We start from the raw sequence: 18,959 nt of genomic DNA, 5'->3' as shown, positions 1-18,959 counted from the left end.
CCAAGAGCTTTTTGGACTTAAGCATTCTGTAACTGTTGAGGCAACTTTTTTCCTAGGGCTTTTTTCTAGTCAGTATTGAAAACGAAGCAGAAATTGTGCATTCTAACAATGTTGCAGTTACTCTAGCAAATCAGAACAGTATGTGAAAAAATTAGAGGCTTGAATTCTGTTCATTGTTCTGTTTTGTCCTTGTTTGCCATCATATAATGTGTTCATGGCCCAATTTCTGTATCTATGATACTGAAATGTGTTATCACCTTTCCCCCAGAATCATTATAAATCTTACAACAGTATTTGTGAATTAATTTAGAAATGTTGTATATGAAGATTATATATCTAGTATCTTTTCCTACACATTAGCAACTTAATGGAGATAATCAAATAACTTGCCAGATTACCAAATGCAAAAGTAGAGCTTCTATTTAAAAATCCATTAAGATCAGTTTACTTAGATACCTTAACTGTCTTTTTCCTTTAATGGAATACAGACTCTACAGCATGGAATAAACAATAATTTGATTTGAATTGGAAGCTGGCCCTGGTTTGAGCTAGGGTTTTGGACCTGATGTCCTGTACAGCTCCCTTCCAACCTAGACTACTCTGTTGTTCTGTGTTGATCAATAGATTTTGTAGTGGAACAAGTGGTCTCTTACCTCTCCACATATCCCACTCTGTCTCCCTCCTGCTATTTGTACTGGGACCAGCAGAGAGCTCATGTAGAGCACCTCAGAATTTACTGAGAGGATACAGTGTCTGTACTGTAATTTTTAATGACCCTTTTTTTTACATATATGCACAGTATGAGTGTACATGTGTAGAACAGGACATTTCTTTCAGTTTCCTTTGAGTAAAATGAATATGCTAAATCTAAAAAAATGGTTCTCCAGACTGCTGTGCCACTGAATAGGCTGCTCTCGACCAACTAACCCACTGTATTTTTAGCTACTTTTGGTAGTTCCCAGGTGTTACCTTTCCAGATTACTTGTGCACAATATTCTGAAGACCAAAACTGGAAGAAATTTTCTAGTTTTGACCTTTCTGCAGTTTGTCTTAATAAAAAGAAGTTCCAGTTTTTAACCTGCTCTGATATCAGTCTGTTCAAATTCCATATTAGTATTCCAACCATATAATATTGGGCTGCAGTCTGTTGGTGAGCCAGAAGTTTTTTATGAGTTTTTCTGAAGTTTTTCTAGTGAAAAAAGTATTTTTATCCTTTTTAACTTCCCTGTCAGATATTCCCAAGGCATAAAGAAAATTTGCAGGAGAGGAGATCATTCAAGCACTACTGTGTACCTTGGTTGTTCTAAGAAGTGTTACTGTTTTCTGTCCACATAGCTCTGCTTCTGTTCTTTGGTATACAAAGTGTGCACCTTCTTGACTATTGCTTTGAATTCCATTTTTTGGCCACTTCCCAGAACTTTTTTGCTGTGCTTGCAAATACGACTTTTGTTACTATCATTCGGGGGGGGAAGGGCTAGAAGCCATGGCATGCCCACATCCATTGCCTTTTGAGAATGCTGACTTTACTTCCTTGTTCTGAGAAGTCTGCTGTTTGTTCAATGGCAAGATATTTGAATTGCAGTTGAGTGTGTGCCAATGTTGTCTAAGCCCCTGCTTATTTATTGCCTTCTAAAAACTCATTGCTTTTTTAATTTAAAAAATGCTCTTTAAATTTTGGGAAGATATCTATTGTAATTCTAATGATGAAGTACTTTTGGCTACTACTCTGTAGGGGATAAAATCACAAGTTCTAGATAATTTTTTTTTTTTTTCAGAGCTTAAGTTTCAGGGTGCTTTTAAAGGATTTTGTAACATTTAAGTCCTTAGGCATTTTAATAGATACATATCCTTATATCAGAACATGCTTAAGCAGCAAAAGTTTCACTTTTTCCAGCTTTACTTGTTAAACTAAGTAAAGCTTTTTCATCTCCCTACAGACGTGTACATTTAGCTGATGGCATTGCATTTTTGTTAATAAATATGGGTGCACATGGGAACACATTCTTCAGTCTCAACAAGACTGATGGGAAAAATGCCATCTGAGATTTGGTGCTTTTTTTTTTTGGTCTTCCAAATTACTACAAGCAGCAGTTCTAGTTCTTCAAACATTGAGAACCTGTCAGAATGGCACCTAACTCCTGAGTGAATGTTGGTTTGGAATGTTAAATTTCTAACCTGCTGTATTTTTACTGTTTCAGCTTCACACATTCCTGGTAATGGAATTGCTGAAGGGAGGAGAATTGCTTGAACGTATTCAGAAGAAGAAACATTTCAGTGAGACGGAAGCCAGTCACATTATGCGCAGGCTTGTTTCAGCAGTGAGCCATATGCATGATGTGGGAGTAGTCCACAGAGATCTGAAACCTGAGGTATAGTGACTTGTGTGTGTGTGTGTATATATATATCTATGTATATGTATAGGTTTAGAAAATAAGTTATTAAATGTCTGGAAGGTGATGTATCTCTGTTTCTCCAGCCTTTGTTACAGAGTTTTCTAATTCTGTGTTTTTAATTAGATGTTTTACTTAACAAACTCTGTACTTTTACTTAACAAATTCTGTAGATATTTTTCTGTTCATAGGTAAAAGTAACTGTAAGCAATCTCTACTCTTGTTCAGACTTGTTCAACTTTGTCTATATAGGGACATTTTTCACTAGCATGTATTTATTGTGTGAAACAGTTCATAAGCAGAGCTAGGTTGCTTGGATATTTTGCCTGTACATTTCCATCTGTTGTTTGATCATAATTTCCTTAGTAGGGCTTCTTTTCCACTTAAGTACAAAATGAGCACTAAGAGAGATTGTGATGTGAGTTCAGTAGTTTCCCAAAAGAAAAAATTTATTAATATCTATTTTTCAGTAACTGTTTTCTGATATTTTTGTTGTGCAGCAGCATCATGGCTTCTAGACCATTCAGTTTACTATTATAAGATTGACCACTGACTTTGTTCTGTTTCCTGGAGCCAATTTTTTCTTGGGTGCTTTTGACAGCAATGGGTTGGGATGTATGTTTTCTCAGCCTGAAAATAGTGTAGATTAATGTTGGTTCATCCAGTAAGTATGTTAATTGTAGGGTGATGACAGCCATCACACCCCAGGAAGTAGCTGTTCCTTTTGTAGCTGGAGTTAAAAAATAATCCACCATTCCTACTGAACACACTTTCTGTGATATGAAAGGCTTGGTATTTTATAATAATTCCAATTCAACTGGCAAAGAAGTCTTCTAGGTGTTGCTAGTTGTTTATGAAAGCCAATCCAAAGTGTATGAGTTTAAAAGAAGCTCTGTCCTGGGCTCCTGTTGTAAGTAAACCATTAAAGAGGGACTATTTTGAAATTCTGAGTTGGAAAAATCATTAGAGAAACTTTTTCCAAGAGCCACATCACCAGGGTAAGAAAACCATTTTTGAAACAAGTAATAATTAAAAGGATGAAACCAACCCCACTTTCTCTCTTCTATTCTTATCATCTTAGTCTTACTTCCACTTTGAATATAAGGCACAGTGAAGCAAAGCTTCAGCTGTAAGGTAAATTAGGCAGTCTTCAATTCTACATTATGTTCAAGAACAGAAGTCTGGGAAGTCAAGTAATGAAGGGTTAGCAAACAGCTTGCAGAATCCATTGCCTCCACAAAGTTGGACTTAAGCTGCTTGTCTCCTTCCTGCCTGTGTTGAAAGTTACTATTTTAGGTTCTGACATGAACTTAGTATGGGATATGCAAGTTTCCCAGTATAGATATGGTTAGTGCATTTCTCTGTAAAAAGATATATAGGAAATTCTTCTTCCTTTTCTAAAAAGTCCAGTCAGATTTTTTTGCTGCTCAGCTTTGCAATCTAATGTGCTACTGATAATTATTTTTTTTTTAAATATGGCTGGTTAAATGTAACTAAGAGTGAGACTTTGAATTTCATGGACTGGAAGACTTCTGTTTATCAGTACTAATTAGATCACATATGTTGGTCTACAAAACAGAGGAAAAGTACTGGGTAGAAAATAGAGAATTCATAGGAATAAAGAGTTTGTGTAGCATATGTGACCATATTTGGAGCTTCTCAGTAGAGAATTTGAGGACTGTTTCTGTGATCATTGATCTGTGAACTGAGTTCTAAAGGTATTACAACAAAATATAAGAAATGTGTGAGGATGTTGTTTATATATCCTGAAATAAATGTGAAATATAGCTGTAAATATTTGGGGGATGGGAGAGTTCTGAAACACACTTTATTTGCCTCATTAACAGAAATACCTGAACCCAGTGTAGGATACTTGGACTGTACCATTCTTTCCATGCATAACCAATTTAATTTTTATCATAAGAAAGGTCTTTTTAAACCAATGTTATTAATTCTTTATTTACTTGTAGACTATATAACATCACCAGAAAAAAGGGTATTATATTAATCACTTATCCTTGTATGAATATTTTTGCTGAAATTAGGCTCTCTGTAGATCCATTTAGACAACAATTAAAAACTGACTTCTCTGAATGGGCATTGAACTCTATCAGCAGTACAGAAAGCAAAAATACTAAAATACTGTTTTGTAGCAGCTATTTTCTTTTGTCCATAATGAATGGTCTCAGGTTCTCCTTATTGATCTGCTGGCAGTCTAGCAATCATTTTTACCCTTGTTAATGAGTTTGAAATTAATTACTTTGTGTGTCTCATTCACCTTTTGTATTACAAGGTTAGATAAGACTATAGGATTTCTAATATTGAGATTTTTTTCTAGCATTCATAAATTGAGTAATAAGGCAGTAGCAAAATGATGGTCTTCTCTCAGAAGATGAAGGGAAGAGTAAAATTAGCTTATGATTCATCTTGGCCTCAGTTTTTCTGTGACTTGGCTTCCCTCTTGTATCTTTCTTGGCAAATACAAATACTCAGGGCAGAAAAAGGAAGCAGATTGCCTTATATTTTCCAAACTGATAACAGCTTGTCTGTCCTCAAGTCCAAAGTGCCACATTCCAGTGTGTAAAGCTGGAATTCTCAGGGACTGCTGTACTAATGTCTCTGCCTTGGTGTAAGGAGTAGGTTTGTGGTGGGACTGTTACCTTCAGTGCTTGAATGCTGACAGTCCCAGATTTCTGTCAGAACACATATCCATCCATACTGGCTTTGCCACCCCTGCCAGACAGCTCTCAGTGAAACCTCTGAGCTGTTGGTGCACTTCTTAACACCACTTCATACCAAGGTGCAGCTTTTTATCACCATCCTCCTCTTTCAAATTACTCTGGTGCATTGTTGTCCTCATGGCAATGCTGTGGTACCACTTGAGTACCAAAAACTGTTCAGTCACAAGACAGAAGGAGCAGTGGGAATCCCCCACACAAGAAAGCTGTTGTTCACAACATGCCAAAAGGAAGTGGAAGCTTAAGAAAATTTGCTTTTGTCTGAGGAAAAAGGCAATTCTCCCATCTCCAAATGCGTTGATGTCTTGGGGTTTTTTTCTTGTCAAAGTTCCCAGAATTCTCTTCTCTGCTGTTCTGTGCCACGTATCCATTTTCATTAGTAATCTCAGAACTGCCCTGACTTGCAGATATGCGGGGGCAGGTAAACACATTTCTTACAATCCAGAGTATTGTTATTTCTGTTTTTCTCTTCACTCAGTGTCTCACAGTTCACCTTTCCTCTAGATAATGGAAAATTTTCTGAAGTGATAGATGTAGCAAAATAATTTTAACTAGTTTTGTACCCAGTGCTAATATTGATTTTTGTCTTTGCTTTTCAGAATTTACTATTTACAGATGAAACTGATAATTCAGAAATAAAAATAATTGATTTTGGTTTTGCTCGTTTAAAACCACCTGATAATCAGCCTCTTAAGACTCCGTGTTTTACCCTTCATTATGCGGCCCCAGAGCTCTTGAATCACAATGGTTATGATGAGTCTTGTGATCTGTGGAGTTTGGGGGTCATTTTGGTAAGTGATTGAGTTTTTTAACTGTAATTTTATTGCATGTAGTTCTTTTTTGTTAAAATGCAAGGGACTTGAGATGATTTCATACATAAATTGGTACATGCTGAATTCAAGGGAGGTGAAAGTACTACTGCACAAATAATATGTTCAAAAGACAGGTCTTTTCCAGGAGCAGATTTTTTTTAGCAAGTAGGAAATAAAATTTAGCATTTTTGGGAATGGAAAAATTACTTGATACAGTCAGCTTCTCAAAAAGATATATGCTTCTTAGGGGATTTTACAGGCATCCATATAATCTTCTGGCACTTTCAATTCAGAGAAGGAATCAACCTGTATTCTGATTTACAGAAAATTAGTTTCATTTGATGTAAATGGGGTAGAAATATATTTTGTTCATGGCCTCCTGGAATAGATGAATGTTTTTTCTAACAAGGACTCCAGAGAAAGTCTTTTATATTTAAATATTTAAATATTCGATAGCCTTAAAGTTATGTTTAGGCCAAGTTTTATTGTGTAGCATTGGTGATGCAAACAACAGCCCTTGATATTTAACAGCAGAGTTGCCTATAAATACCCCGTGTTTCCTAAGGCTGCTTTTGTTCTTGTGGCAGTACACGATGCTGTCAGGGCAGGTACCATTTCAGTCTCAAGACAGAAGTTTAACATGTACCAGTGCATTGGAAATTATGAAGAAAATAAAAAAAGGAGAATTTTCCTTTGAAGGAGAGGCTTGGAAAAATGTTTCTGAAGAGGCTAAAGAGCTAATTCGAGGTATGTAGTTACAAGTATTTAAGGTACATGATGTTTTTATTTAAAAAGTAGAATTTGGAGGACCAAATTCTACAATATCTGGATGCTCCAAAGTGTCTCACCTGACAGAGCAATATGCACAGCTTGAGCTGTGTACTGACCTCTGATACAAGCATTGACTGGCCATGGACACATCAGTATGTATTACAAATTGCTTGTACACCTAGCAGAGTTTTCTAATGTGGTAATGCTGATAAGGTTAGTGGGGTTACAAGGAACTGAAGAGCTTCAGAAAAAGTGAACTCACTCTTATAACATGTTTAAAAGCAGAGCTTTTTATTATGTTGTTTTTGCTTTTCTAAAAAACCGAAACAACTTATGAGATAGATAAAAGTCTTAAAAGATGAGCTTTTGTAGAGAATGAATTTATTACTATTTCTTTTCTGTTGGCTATTTTTTAATTCCTGTAAAAAGACTGCTTACTGTATTTCTGAGCTACTTCATTGACCATTGCTGTGCTTTGGTTCCCTTAAGCTTTAGAGCATCTAATTATGTTTTCATCATGAGCTAGACACCTACTTAATGCTACTTAGATGGAGTTCTGAATTTCTGTAGAAGCAGACTTGTAAGGAATTTTTCTGCCAAAAATGTAGGGATTTCCAGATTCAGACTTGAGTAAATTATTCAGGGAACCTGAGGTTTACTCTTTTGAACTTTATCCTAGACAGGTTGTAAGTGAAGAAATAATTTGGTAGTTCTGAGTTTCTGTGAAGAGATATGTGAGTTATCAAACAGTTAAATACAATTTTTTGCCTTTATGATTCTTCTGGAAAGGATGATAGTATAACATTGTGTAAGCCTTATCTAGGATAAATATTGGCATACCTAGGATAAATATTGACATTAGTTACTTATCAGAGCAATGCATGAGATTTTATTAAGAAATATTTGCATTTTCTATTGACCAAAGATAAATAGCTGACAGTTTCAAAGAATGTAATGTGTTTCTCTTAGGACTTCTCACAGTGGATCCAAACAAAAGGATTAAAATGTCCAGCCTGAGATACAACGAGTGGCTTCAGGATGGCAGCCAGCTCTCATCTAACCCTCTAATGACACCTGATAACTTAGGCTCTTCAGGAGCTGCAGTGCACACATATGTCAAAGCCACTTTCCATGTAAGTTCTGAGAAATTGTTTGTCATGTGCTATGTTTTGTAATGTGTCATCTGGATTTGTGTGTTTTCTCTTAACAACTATACATATCTCTCCTTATAATTCAGTATATCCTTATAGCTTGATTTTTTTTTTTCCTCAATAACATTTCCTCATAACATCTCTGATGGAGTACACAAAAATAGGAATGATGAAGCAAGCATAAATTTCTTGGAGGCATTTATTTCCATGAGGAATTGGACATTGAGTGCTGTTCTGGAAACAGCAATTAAAAGTATTCTATGTCTTAGAGAAATCTATTAAAAGGTCTTCAAACTTTTATTTAAATAAAACCAAAATTTTATATTTAACCTAAGTAACGGTTTGACATTTGCCCTTAGGGTTACTAAATTGAAGTAGAATTTCTGGAATTTATGTAGTTCATGCTTTTTATATTATGGGTGCATGTTTAGTGGACTTGCTTGTCTACTATTGTATATTTATTAAAATCATTTGAACTGCAACTGTATTTTACAAACATGTTGTTGATTCTCATGATACCCTCTACAGAGAATAAATCAAAATTGAGCAGATCTATGCTGAAATGCTTGTGGATGCTTTTTAGGAAGGAGAGAAGAACAAAGTAATTGTTTCTTAGAGAGATCCTGACAAGCAACATGATTTGGGCTGAAAGAAAAATTGTAATTTAGCAGTCCTCTCTGAAAATGTAGTGTTAAATAGGTTAAGGCTAAGTAAAAAATACTTCTAAACTAAAAAGAGCAAGGAGAGGAAGATGCCAATCAATAATGTTATGTTTTGGCTCTTATGTACCTGTAAAGGCTGGTAAAGTCATTGTTACAGCTACAATAGGAATTAGTCAAAAAATTACATTTTATCTTGTGATGTACCGTGGACCATTCACAGTAAGTGATAAAATGTGTTAAATATCTTGAAAAACTTAGAATTGCCTTTTATTTTGAAACAGGCCTTTAACAAGTACAAAAGGGAAGGATTTTGTCTCCAAAATGTGGACAAGGCACCTCTTGCAAAAAGAAGGAAAATGAAAAAAACAAGTACAAGCACAGAGACACGTAGCAGCTCCAGTGAAAGTTCCCATTCTTCTTCCTCTCATTCTCATGGTAAAACTACTCCCACAAAGACATTGCAGCCCACAAACCCTACAGACAGCAATAACCCAGAAACCATCTTCCAGTTCTCCGACTGAGCAGCAGAATGTCCCGTCTCGAGGAGTTAAATGGTTACAGACTTAGCAGTACCTGTATTGTCTTCTCCTGCCCTTCCTCCTGTGGCTTACAGGCTGCCACAGGAAGACTTCTGTTGCTTTAGAAATGTATTTTAGTCCTACCTTTTTAGCTCTGTATTTCCATACATTTCCTTCTAGCGTTGTATGGTATCACTGGATATAGTGTAATACTGTTATACAGCCAACATTGTATTCTCTGAGGGCTACGTTACTGGTGTGCAGCCGAGCTCCAGGTAAGTAGCTGTGCTGCTCATGGTACTGCTTGGAAGAAGACTGTTCCTCAGTGTCACAATCTTCCTCCCAGTTCCTTCCCTACTGCTCAAAGAAAGGAAAGCTCTGTAACATCTGTAGAACTTCGGGATCTTCTGCTCCTACCCAGCTCTGTGAAGAATATTGTAGAATTTGATTCTTCATGCATGTAAACAATCATTGGTACAATGCGCCAAAGCAGTATAGTACTCTAAAGCCTTTAAATTTATGGTTATGATCTGTCCCATTTATTTGAATTTTAAGATCAAAATGAAGCACTATGGAACTCCTGCTTTGTTTAAAAAATATCTTGTTCTAAACAACTGAGAATAGAAGTCTTAGATTTTTTTTTTTAATTTATTTATTTTTTTAAACACTTCTAGGGTAAAAGATATCTGATAAGGTGATATGTCTATTACTGTGATACAATAAAATAACTTTTATTTTTTGAAGTTATTAGCTTCTAAAAGATTTTAAAGATTCTAAAATGTAGATCTATAAGAGAAAATTAAATTTCATATTTGATTCTTTGGAAAATGGCCACGTGTTAAAATACCTATTTCAAGATTTAATTATAATTTATATTTTCTTTTTATAATTACACAATAATTTAAAAATACTAAGATTTTTTAAAGATGAGAAAACTCCAGTTTCAGCATTTGTTATTATAGGGTCCATAAAAATGCATACCAAGTTATTTGAATTTTGCATTGTGCAAATATGGCAGTCTAACAGTGACTGTAAAATATTAGAATATATATGTTTTATTTTTTTTGCACTTTATAACATCCAAAGGAGATGTTTTGGAATAAAGTGCACTCAGATCTCTCTTCCTACAAGGTGCTGAGCACTGTTTTATGGGCTGAATGACTTGAAATCCACCATATTTGATGGTTGTGGTTATAGTGAAGGAGAATTCTGTACTTTGCAGGAGTGAATCCCTGTATATTACCCACTGTTTTCATTCCTTACTGTAAAATGCAAAGCTCTTTCTATCTTGCTTTTACATTGTATATAACAAATAGTAGACCTGGGCACCTTGTGTAGTGTAGATGTTAACAACTTATGCACTGGGAATACTAAAGGGAAATTATATTGAACACTGTGCTTCACGACTTGTTCACTGTGGTGTTCTACAGTGAAGTATTTCCTACTGTGATAGTATAGTATGTACATAACTGTTTGGAATCATAAATGTGACTTAGAGAAACATCAGCATAAACTTTTAAATCAGTATATTTTATAAATTTGTGGAGAGCTCTTTTATAGCTTGTATTCTCAATGACTAGGGGTAACTTAAGTGCTAAAAATGACTCCAGTTTTGCAAATACTTACATGTGTAAGTTTCCACTGAAGTCAGAGAGGCTCCTTGTCATATGCCTAAATTTGTGTGATGGAAGACTAATTGACTAGAGGATTTTGTTAACAGCTGTCTCTATCCTAAAGTAACCTTAATCCAAACCCTATGCAAAAAAAAAAAAAAGGTTATAAAAACTTGTTTATATCAGTGATTTTATTTATAGAATTATATCATATATCAGTATTGACAAATACAATAAATCCATGTTTACAGGGATTGTGTGTATCAAAACATGGCTTTGAAGCCCAACATGTTTGTTCTGTGTTTCTTTAGTATTAATAATGGCATTCTGAGGTTTTGGAATCGCTCATGTGAAATAGTTTACTACTTTCTTGATGTGAATGTCAACAGTAATTGCAGCATTAATTTCAGGTTGATGTGAATATTGAGATTTGCACTGTTTATGTAGAAGTAGTATATTTAAAGAGCAGTCTATGTGCTAATAACACAACCAATTTTAAGTGGCCTATGTTAAAGTATTGAAAAATAATTGTCAGTGTAATATATTCAGGTTTGCTTTCTGAATGCTCTCTTTGGAAGTAATCTCAATAGTGAACATAGCTCATTTGTAAAAGAATACTTTTTCTCTCCCAAATAAACTTGCTGTAAATACAACAAACAATCCACCATTCATACTCGTTACGCAGACAGTATAAGTGAATTGGGAGATTGGAGAACAGGTTGCTTATCAAGTTTGCACTTTGAGGAGTTCGTGGAACTTGTCTTCAGGATGAGGACAACAAAAAGCAATTTCAGTCTGATTTCATTTAAGTGTAATAAACTGTTGGATACCAGGTGGATTTGGAATATTGTGACCCAGCTGAAAGAACTTAAACGTTAGGAACACGGGATATTAGGAAATGTTGTTTCCCTGTTGGAAAATTTAAACTGTTTCTTGACAAACTGATGAAACAACAAGAATGTTTGCACAAGATACTAAATGCTAGAGATAATGGCTGTCTTGTCAGTCTTTCTTTCTGCACAGGTTTTGAGAGACTGTTGTGAGACAAAAAGTTATTAGAATACATCAGTTGTATCAAAGACAACTTTTATAGCTGAATATTTCTGTGTCCTCTTTGTGCTCTCACGGTAGTTGTTTAATAAAAATTGAAACCCAGGGTATTTCTTTTGGGCAGGGTTAAGTACATTTAGGTGTCACCTTGTATTTGAACCAGTTGCTCAGGGTAGCTGAAATGTTTGACTGCCTGCTGCCTCCAGTTGACAGAGCTCTCGAGGAAGTGGATTTGACACTTCTGAACTGTCTGAATTTTTAGATTAGCATTACATAAACAACTGCTGATGTACATACACATTGATACATTGAAACTTGAGTTGCAAACTAGGCAGCTCAAGATTAGGTTTACTTCTTGTTCTAATGTCCCTGCAGGAGAGTATTTACTCTTGGCAGAACCATGTTTTAATCTGTTGACCAGCCTGGAACTCAAGGTCATATAAAGACCCGTGGGCCATGTTTTTCTTACTCAGACCACTGTTTCAAATTTAAAGTGTACAAGTTAATCTTCATTAGTACTACAAATACTTTATATTGTCTTGGTGAAGAGATGCTACACTGCGAATTATGTGTATACTCAGATTAAGTTTTCTTCACAGTGCTGCTATGCCTCAATCAGCTTTAATGTCTGGTAATGAATCTGTCTGCTGTCAGACATACAATGATGTCAGTGATGTTGTAGGCAGATTTGTGTGAAAAGTCAAATTTCTTATGAGTAGAGATTTCAGTTAGTGTGGGTTTTAATCTAATCTTCAAAGTACTCCGTATCTGGTAAAGCCATTTCTTTGTAATACTTTTAGAAACATGAATACTAGTATAGCAGGTAATTCTGCTAAAGGATTTAGAGAAGTACAAAGAAGAGTACATAACTTACAGTTCCTCTGGTTTAGTGAAATTTCTAGACTTTGAGGAAAAGAATCGGTGTATTTGGCATATGCATTGTTTCCTGCTATTAAAAAACCCCTATTAAGTACTTCATTAAACAGCTGGGGGCAAGGGGGATCATGTACTGCATCACAGAATGGATTGAGGCTTCAAATTGGCTTTGCTGATGGAGGTATTTTCTCAGCCGTTTTCCGTGGCTACTTTTCTGAACAAAATAACAATTCCTACACAGCTGTATCCCTTCTCAGTCATCTGAGAACAGAATAATTCTCAGCAGAAAATGTGTTCATTGGTTATAATGAAATGTTGCACAAGCATTTTATCATCTGTGCATGTGTTGTCTGCATGCATGTATATACATGCTGTATTGCATGTCTAGATCTCAATTTAAAGTAATACGCCTTGATTAAGAGAGCTTGTATTTTAAAAATGGGTTCTGGGCTCACACAGATTTGGAGGACCAGATAAGGCTGCCACAGAAGAGGAAGAAGGTTGTAGGAAGTCAGAGGTGAGAAGCTTCTGGGCAGATATTTTCAGGGGTAATTTTTCCCCTGGCTACCTCCATGTGCATGTATTATTCACTGGCAATGAATTGCAAGCTTTCTTGCCAGTTATCCAACATAAACATATTTCCTACCTCTGCAGGTCCCTGAGTATATGTGTGTGTGTAGCTTTATAACATTTATTTCATCATATTGAATTTATTTATTATGTCTCAGGTATCATTCCAGGTGTTTTTACTAAATTAATAGCCTTTATTTCTTCCCCCATAAGGTGACAGTCTTTTTCAAAATACTGTTTTTACATGGCAAAACATGCTATTGCCTTCCTTCAGTTGAGATAGTTGACTGAATATTCTGGATTGAGAGATCAGAATATAACATGGGTATTTCAGCTGTAAAGGGATAAAAGTGCTTTGATCTTTGTTTGCTAGTGAGAAACACTTCTCAGTTTGGTCCTTTAAGCCCACAAGGCACTGGATTCTCTAAAAGTAGAAGAAATTTGGAGCTGTTCACTAGCTTTCATCTGCCATCACACATTTTTTGTATCACATATTAAATAGATTCTGAATCTTCAGAACACCTGTGTACAAAAGAAAACTCAGACTGATTCCTGTAGTCTGCAGTAGAAAAATGAAGTTATGCTTTCAATTACACAGACTAACTGAAACAGTCTCTTGTTTGTTGTACCCAGAAACTGCATAATGGAGAAATGCAAGAGACCTGCAGTAATGTAAATTTCAAGAAAACATGTATTTTGACAACCTTCATGTTCTGTGTGACAGAAATGGAAGACAGCAACTGGCTGGCAAACATTTTTAAATGTTTAAGCAGAGATGTTATGGGCTGGTCTGACTAATACTTTATTCAGTGGTAGAAAGGAATCCATATTATTCACATGTAAAATTGCTTTTAAAAATTGGCAACCAATCTAACAGTATTCACAAGAATCATGCAGAAGTCTGCTAACTTCCTTTGAAATGCCAATAATAAAGGAAAGAAAAACAGAACTCTTCTTTAATTGCTTCAGGAACTGCCAAAAACCCTAACAGATGAAGCTGCAAATTGATTGCAAACTTCTTACAGCTTTCTTAATACAAAGATATTTGTCAACAAATCCAGCATCAAATCTTGAAATTGGTCTCATTTATGTTCACCTGATTTTCCCTAGTTGTTTTTTTATTTTGTTAAATGTGTAGTTGTCTTAGTATGATTATGACCAAAAGTCTATTTGCTTAAGCAGGAGAAAAAAAAAAAAGGATTTAGGATTAGGCCTTGTGAATAACCAAGATAAATCTGCTTGGAAAGGTAACCATTTCAAAATATGCATATATATTAATGGTATTTGCTGATAAAACTATGTCTAGCCAAGTACATTTTATCTAAGTTATGGGTGGGATTTTGTGTGACATTCAGCTATGCTACAAAAGCTTTCAAGTTTAAAGTCTTTGGAGTTTAGGAAAGTAAGAAGAAAGGGGAAAATTTAAAGATGATGCTGCAGAGAGGGGACAATGCTTGAAGTTTGTCCCCGAGTTACTCGAGGTGACTGCTTACAGAGGTATCATTGTATGGTCTGCAGAAACTCAATAGTTCATTCATATGCTTCTTTTCCTATAAAATTAATATACAGTGGAGAAGAAAAATTCACAAAAGCAGCAGATACCTCAAAGCTTTTCTCAGATGTCTCCTTAATGAGTTCTCATCCTTTAAGCAGATAACTCTGCTAACCTTAGCAGTTACTTGTGTTGAAGCTACAGATGCTTGAGAGAACAGGATCCCACTCTCTGGCTCACTGTAGAGGGATGCTACAAATCAGAGCTCAAGGTGCTGTGTCCCTGCTGCTTTTAAGTTCAAGTGTTCATACAATTCTGCTTAGTATGTATCACCATGTCAGCCCCATTGGTATGCAGCTGGGGCTGGTCAGTTCCATTTTTTAGTGCTGTCAAATTAAAGGAAGACTTGAGATCTACTTCAGGACCAAAGTGAGAACAGGCTTTGAATCTTAACATGCATCTGGATTACAAAAATTAATTAAAGTTTGGCATTGGCTTTCAATTTTGATAGTCTTAAGATGCTTCTGCAGCAAATGTGGATGCTTACAGATATCTTTACAGTATTGATCTCTTTCACCTGCAGAGAAAGAAACCTGCAAAATTGTTTCTTGCCAGATAAAAACTTTTGCTGGAGTCCTAGTAGAAGAAATCATCCCTAATTTCTACCTTTACCTTTGAAGCTATAAAGGCAAAAAATGAATTGGTGACAGATTCTGACAGCTGGTTATAAAGGAGCAGGCTGTGTTAATTTGCAGTGAGAGGAACAGGGTGTTCTATTTCATGTGTCAGTGTGGGCAGGGAGTGGGGAGAGGGAAAGAAATGGGAAGGAGGGAATGCTGAGTGCTTTGCCTCGCTGTATTTACAGGACATTCTGGTTGCACACCATTGCTTTTGAAGGACCAATGATTTCTATATTCAGTTAAAATCTTTTTGAATAAAGAAAACCCACACAGATTAACCTGACAACTTTTCTTCTTGGAAACAGTGCTGTTTTCAAGTGGCAAATACAGCATTGTGGACATTGATTCCTTATTTCCTTAATGCCAGTTATCAACAGATTACAGTGGAATTTTCTTTCTGACAAATACACACCTCTCTCAGTTCTTTGTTATGTCAACATGCAGAACCTTGTGATAGAATTTTATAAAAAAGCAGAGAAAATTTTATGAAAAAGAGAATTAATTGAATTGGGGTTTTTTTTGCCCAACATTCAGAAAATAAATGAGGATTCTTGGAGTGGGTCCAGAGGATTATTCTGAATGTGTTGGGAAAAGTACTAGAAGAAAGGATAATTTTGTGAGTAAAGTGGTGAAGAAAATACAGGAAAGCTGTGCCCCAGAAGACTGCTCTGGACTTGTGGAACACTAGTGGAACCAGATGTCAGGTGAATGCTCCTGTCTGTAGAGCTGTTAAAGCCTAACCATGCTTATTTGAAGGATGATAAGCCCAGCCTGTTGGCCAGTCCTGTCAGAGCCCAGGATTTGTGCCATGACCTGTTCAAAGGCATATGATGAGCCCCAGGGGAGGCATTCTTTGTTTAAGACTATTTTGTACTAATTCTGGATCTGCTGATTTTTTAAAGACTTCTCTCCAGTTATTAACATAATTGAAACATCTAATTTAAATGCAGGATTTTTCATTCTTTCCAAACAGAACAAAAATAGTTGCTGAGCGCTCCGTTGTCACCAGTGTTTTTCTTGCCTTTGGATATAATGAACCGATGATGTTGTTGAGATTATTCATTGTCATAGTATTCATACTAATCAATATTTTCTGTCAATGTTTTAAGGTACCTACAGGTTTAGAAATTTTCCGAAGTTGAATGTAGCTTTCGACTCCCTCTGGTGGTCTGGCAATGGAGCTGGCAAATAGTTTCTCTATCACTGACTGCAAACGTTTGAATGCAGTATGACAATTTATTTTATTTTTACCCTTAAAATAGTCCCTTAAAATAGGAATAGTCAAAAATGATACATGGCTGGGTTTCTGTTTTGAAAAGTAGAGGCCTAATAACATGCAAAATCGTTGTATCTTTCTAAAAACATATAATTACTATTTTTAAAAAATCCATAATACTATTCTGGATGCTGTTTTTGTAAGTCAAAAGAATAGGAAAATGTCTTTGCCTCTGAGGTTCAATTTACTTAGGAAGATTTTCTTTTATGAGTTTAAGCTAGAGATTAAACTACAATCTGGATCACATCTAGAATTGAGCTGAACACTGTGTCTGTAAGTTTTGTTATTGTGCAAGGACAGTGCAGGGTCCCTCTTCATCTATTTCCCTACAAGCAGTGTTGGACACCAGTTTGAAATAGAGCAGGAAAGAGGCTTACCATGAGAGTAGCACAATGAAAGACTCATTATTAGACCCTGACCTGGCTTTTCCCTGAACTTAAAAGTAGCCAAAGCACTTATGTAAAATCCTTAGATCTTTGAACAAGACTGAAATGTTTTACACTGGCTCAATAAAAATGAGAAACAGCAAGCTATGGCATTTTTCTTCCTGTTTTCTCCCTGTTTCTTACTACATGGTAATATAGGATAGCAAATTTACTGGCACCATACCATTGTAAAAATACAGTTGTGGAGCAAGTTGCAATTCAGATATAAATACGTTTATTCAGCCTCCGAAAAACAGTGGAGTGTGGGTTTTTTTAAATTCTGGGAGATGACTCTTTTTTTTTTTTGGTGTATGTACATATTTGCATTTGTGGTGCAGAGGATATTTCCAGGCACGGTGTGACAGGTTTAAAGTGTAGTATGAAACACTGAGGTGGAAGAATACGATTTTAGTAGATACTGGCAGTTGAGTGATGCTCTGTTGCCCTTTCATTGGCAATGCTGGCTCCCGTTTCACATGGGTGGGCTTAGAAAGGACCTCTTTTGGAGTCTTTTTTTTCACGCAGCACATTTAGTAATTAAACTTTGGATTCAGACAATGACTGCTAGCCCCTGTCACTTCTTAAAGACTGTGAATTAATATCAAGGGATTTCATAAAATAGTAAAAAATATGTTTGCCTGATTCTACATACATTCAATTTTCAGTATCAGTTGCCCATTATCTCACAAGTGCAGTATGAACTGAATCACTTTGAAGGCAACAAAATATAAAATCAAAATCCATTGTGAAGAAAGCTTTTCGGGTTCCTAAGTTTTCTTGAATTGTTTTATGTATGACATTAACTTTCAAATAGCCATAAGGGCTTAATGGTTTACAAAATAATGTACATTTGCAGATGTAACTATTCTAAGAAAATAAACTCATCTAAGTACAAAACCTTGCAATGTTGAAATAATTTGATAAAGTTTATTTCATTTTTTACATGGCTGTCCTCCTTGCTATGAGGCAGGGGTTGCAGGTTTTATAATGGGCTTTTTGTCAGAATTGATTTAATGGATACTCTTCAGTCTCACTTCCCTTCAAAGAACATGTTTATACTCTCAAAAAAGAGACAAATGTCACTGTGAAATTCTTTCCTCAAAGAATTTTCATATGGTCTGTTCTCAATTTCATACAGATTACTGGCTTCAGCAGAAATGGAGAACTGTGTAGTTCCTCTTTCTGCCAACAGTGTTGCACTAACTGAAAAAAAGATTACTTGGGTTCCAGTAAAAGTTCTGCTTCTGTTAATGGTTATGAGCTGTGCTCTTCACTGTAGAGGAATTATCCCACTAATGAGTTTTGGCCTGAGAATTTTTGCACTTCACATTCTACAAAATAGCAGACGGTAGTGGGAGTTGATTATGATTGCCTTAAAATACAAATAGTATTTGAATTGCATCTCTGATCACTTGCAGTAGGAATATATTTTACATTCGAATAAGCATTGCAATGTTGATTTTAATTGAAAGACAAAAGGTTGGTAAAATTACCATTTGTGGTGAGGAAAAGCTTTTTAATGTTTACTTTTTTGTTTTGTTTTATTATGAATATGAAAAAAGGGCTTTTATGTTGTCTTCTATAGCATCATATTTCCCTCAAAATTTTTTTCTTTCTCTGATGTGTGCTATAGGTAGAAAAATAATTTTAAGAATCAGCATTATGACTAGCAGTTTCAGATGAACTTTTTTGGGAAAAAACAGCATACCACTGGTCAGTGTGCCAACATAAAACCAGAGTAGTAGCTAAACTTGCATATTAAACACTTTTTCTTTAAAAAATGAAACAACACTGGCATTAAGCATTGCTAACCTTTGACACAAGTTGGCTGTTAATCTTGGATTCTTCCTCACCACTTCAGTGGTGCATAGTATTTGTCTAAGAAGCCACAAATACGGTCTGGAATAAAAAACCCATTGACCCTGTGAGTTTACT

At 35.6% G+C, this 18,959-nt stretch overlaps 1 protein-coding gene across 2 annotated transcripts in view; it reads left to right on the top strand.

Moving 5' to 3' along the window:
* Window positions 1-11,487, top strand: part of RPS6KA5 (ribosomal protein S6 kinase A5) — a 66,852-nt gene extending 55,365 nt beyond the window's left edge. For both annotated transcript variants that reach the window (XM_059474137.1, XM_059474138.1), the window contains 5 exons: window positions 2,199-2,369; window positions 5,728-5,919; window positions 6,528-6,687; window positions 7,681-7,844; window positions 8,806-11,487. In XM_059474137.1, coding sequence (XP_059330120.1) covers window positions 2,199-2,369; window positions 5,728-5,919; window positions 6,528-6,687; window positions 7,681-7,844; window positions 8,806-9,045 — 927 coding nt within the window. In that variant the 3' untranslated portion in view covers window positions 9,046-11,487. The remainder of the gene's footprint in view (window positions 1-2,198; window positions 2,370-5,727; window positions 5,920-6,527; window positions 6,688-7,680; window positions 7,845-8,805) is intronic.
* Window positions 11,488-18,959: the final 7,472 nt, after the last annotated feature.

Source organism: Ammospiza nelsoni, chromosome 6 (genome assembly GCF_027579445.1).
Source record: "Ammospiza nelsoni isolate bAmmNel1 chromosome 6, bAmmNel1.pri, whole genome shotgun sequence".
NCBI lineage: Eukaryota > Metazoa > Chordata > Aves > Passeriformes > Passerellidae > Ammospiza > Ammospiza nelsoni.
This window is presented reverse-complemented; position numbering and strand designations above follow the sequence as displayed.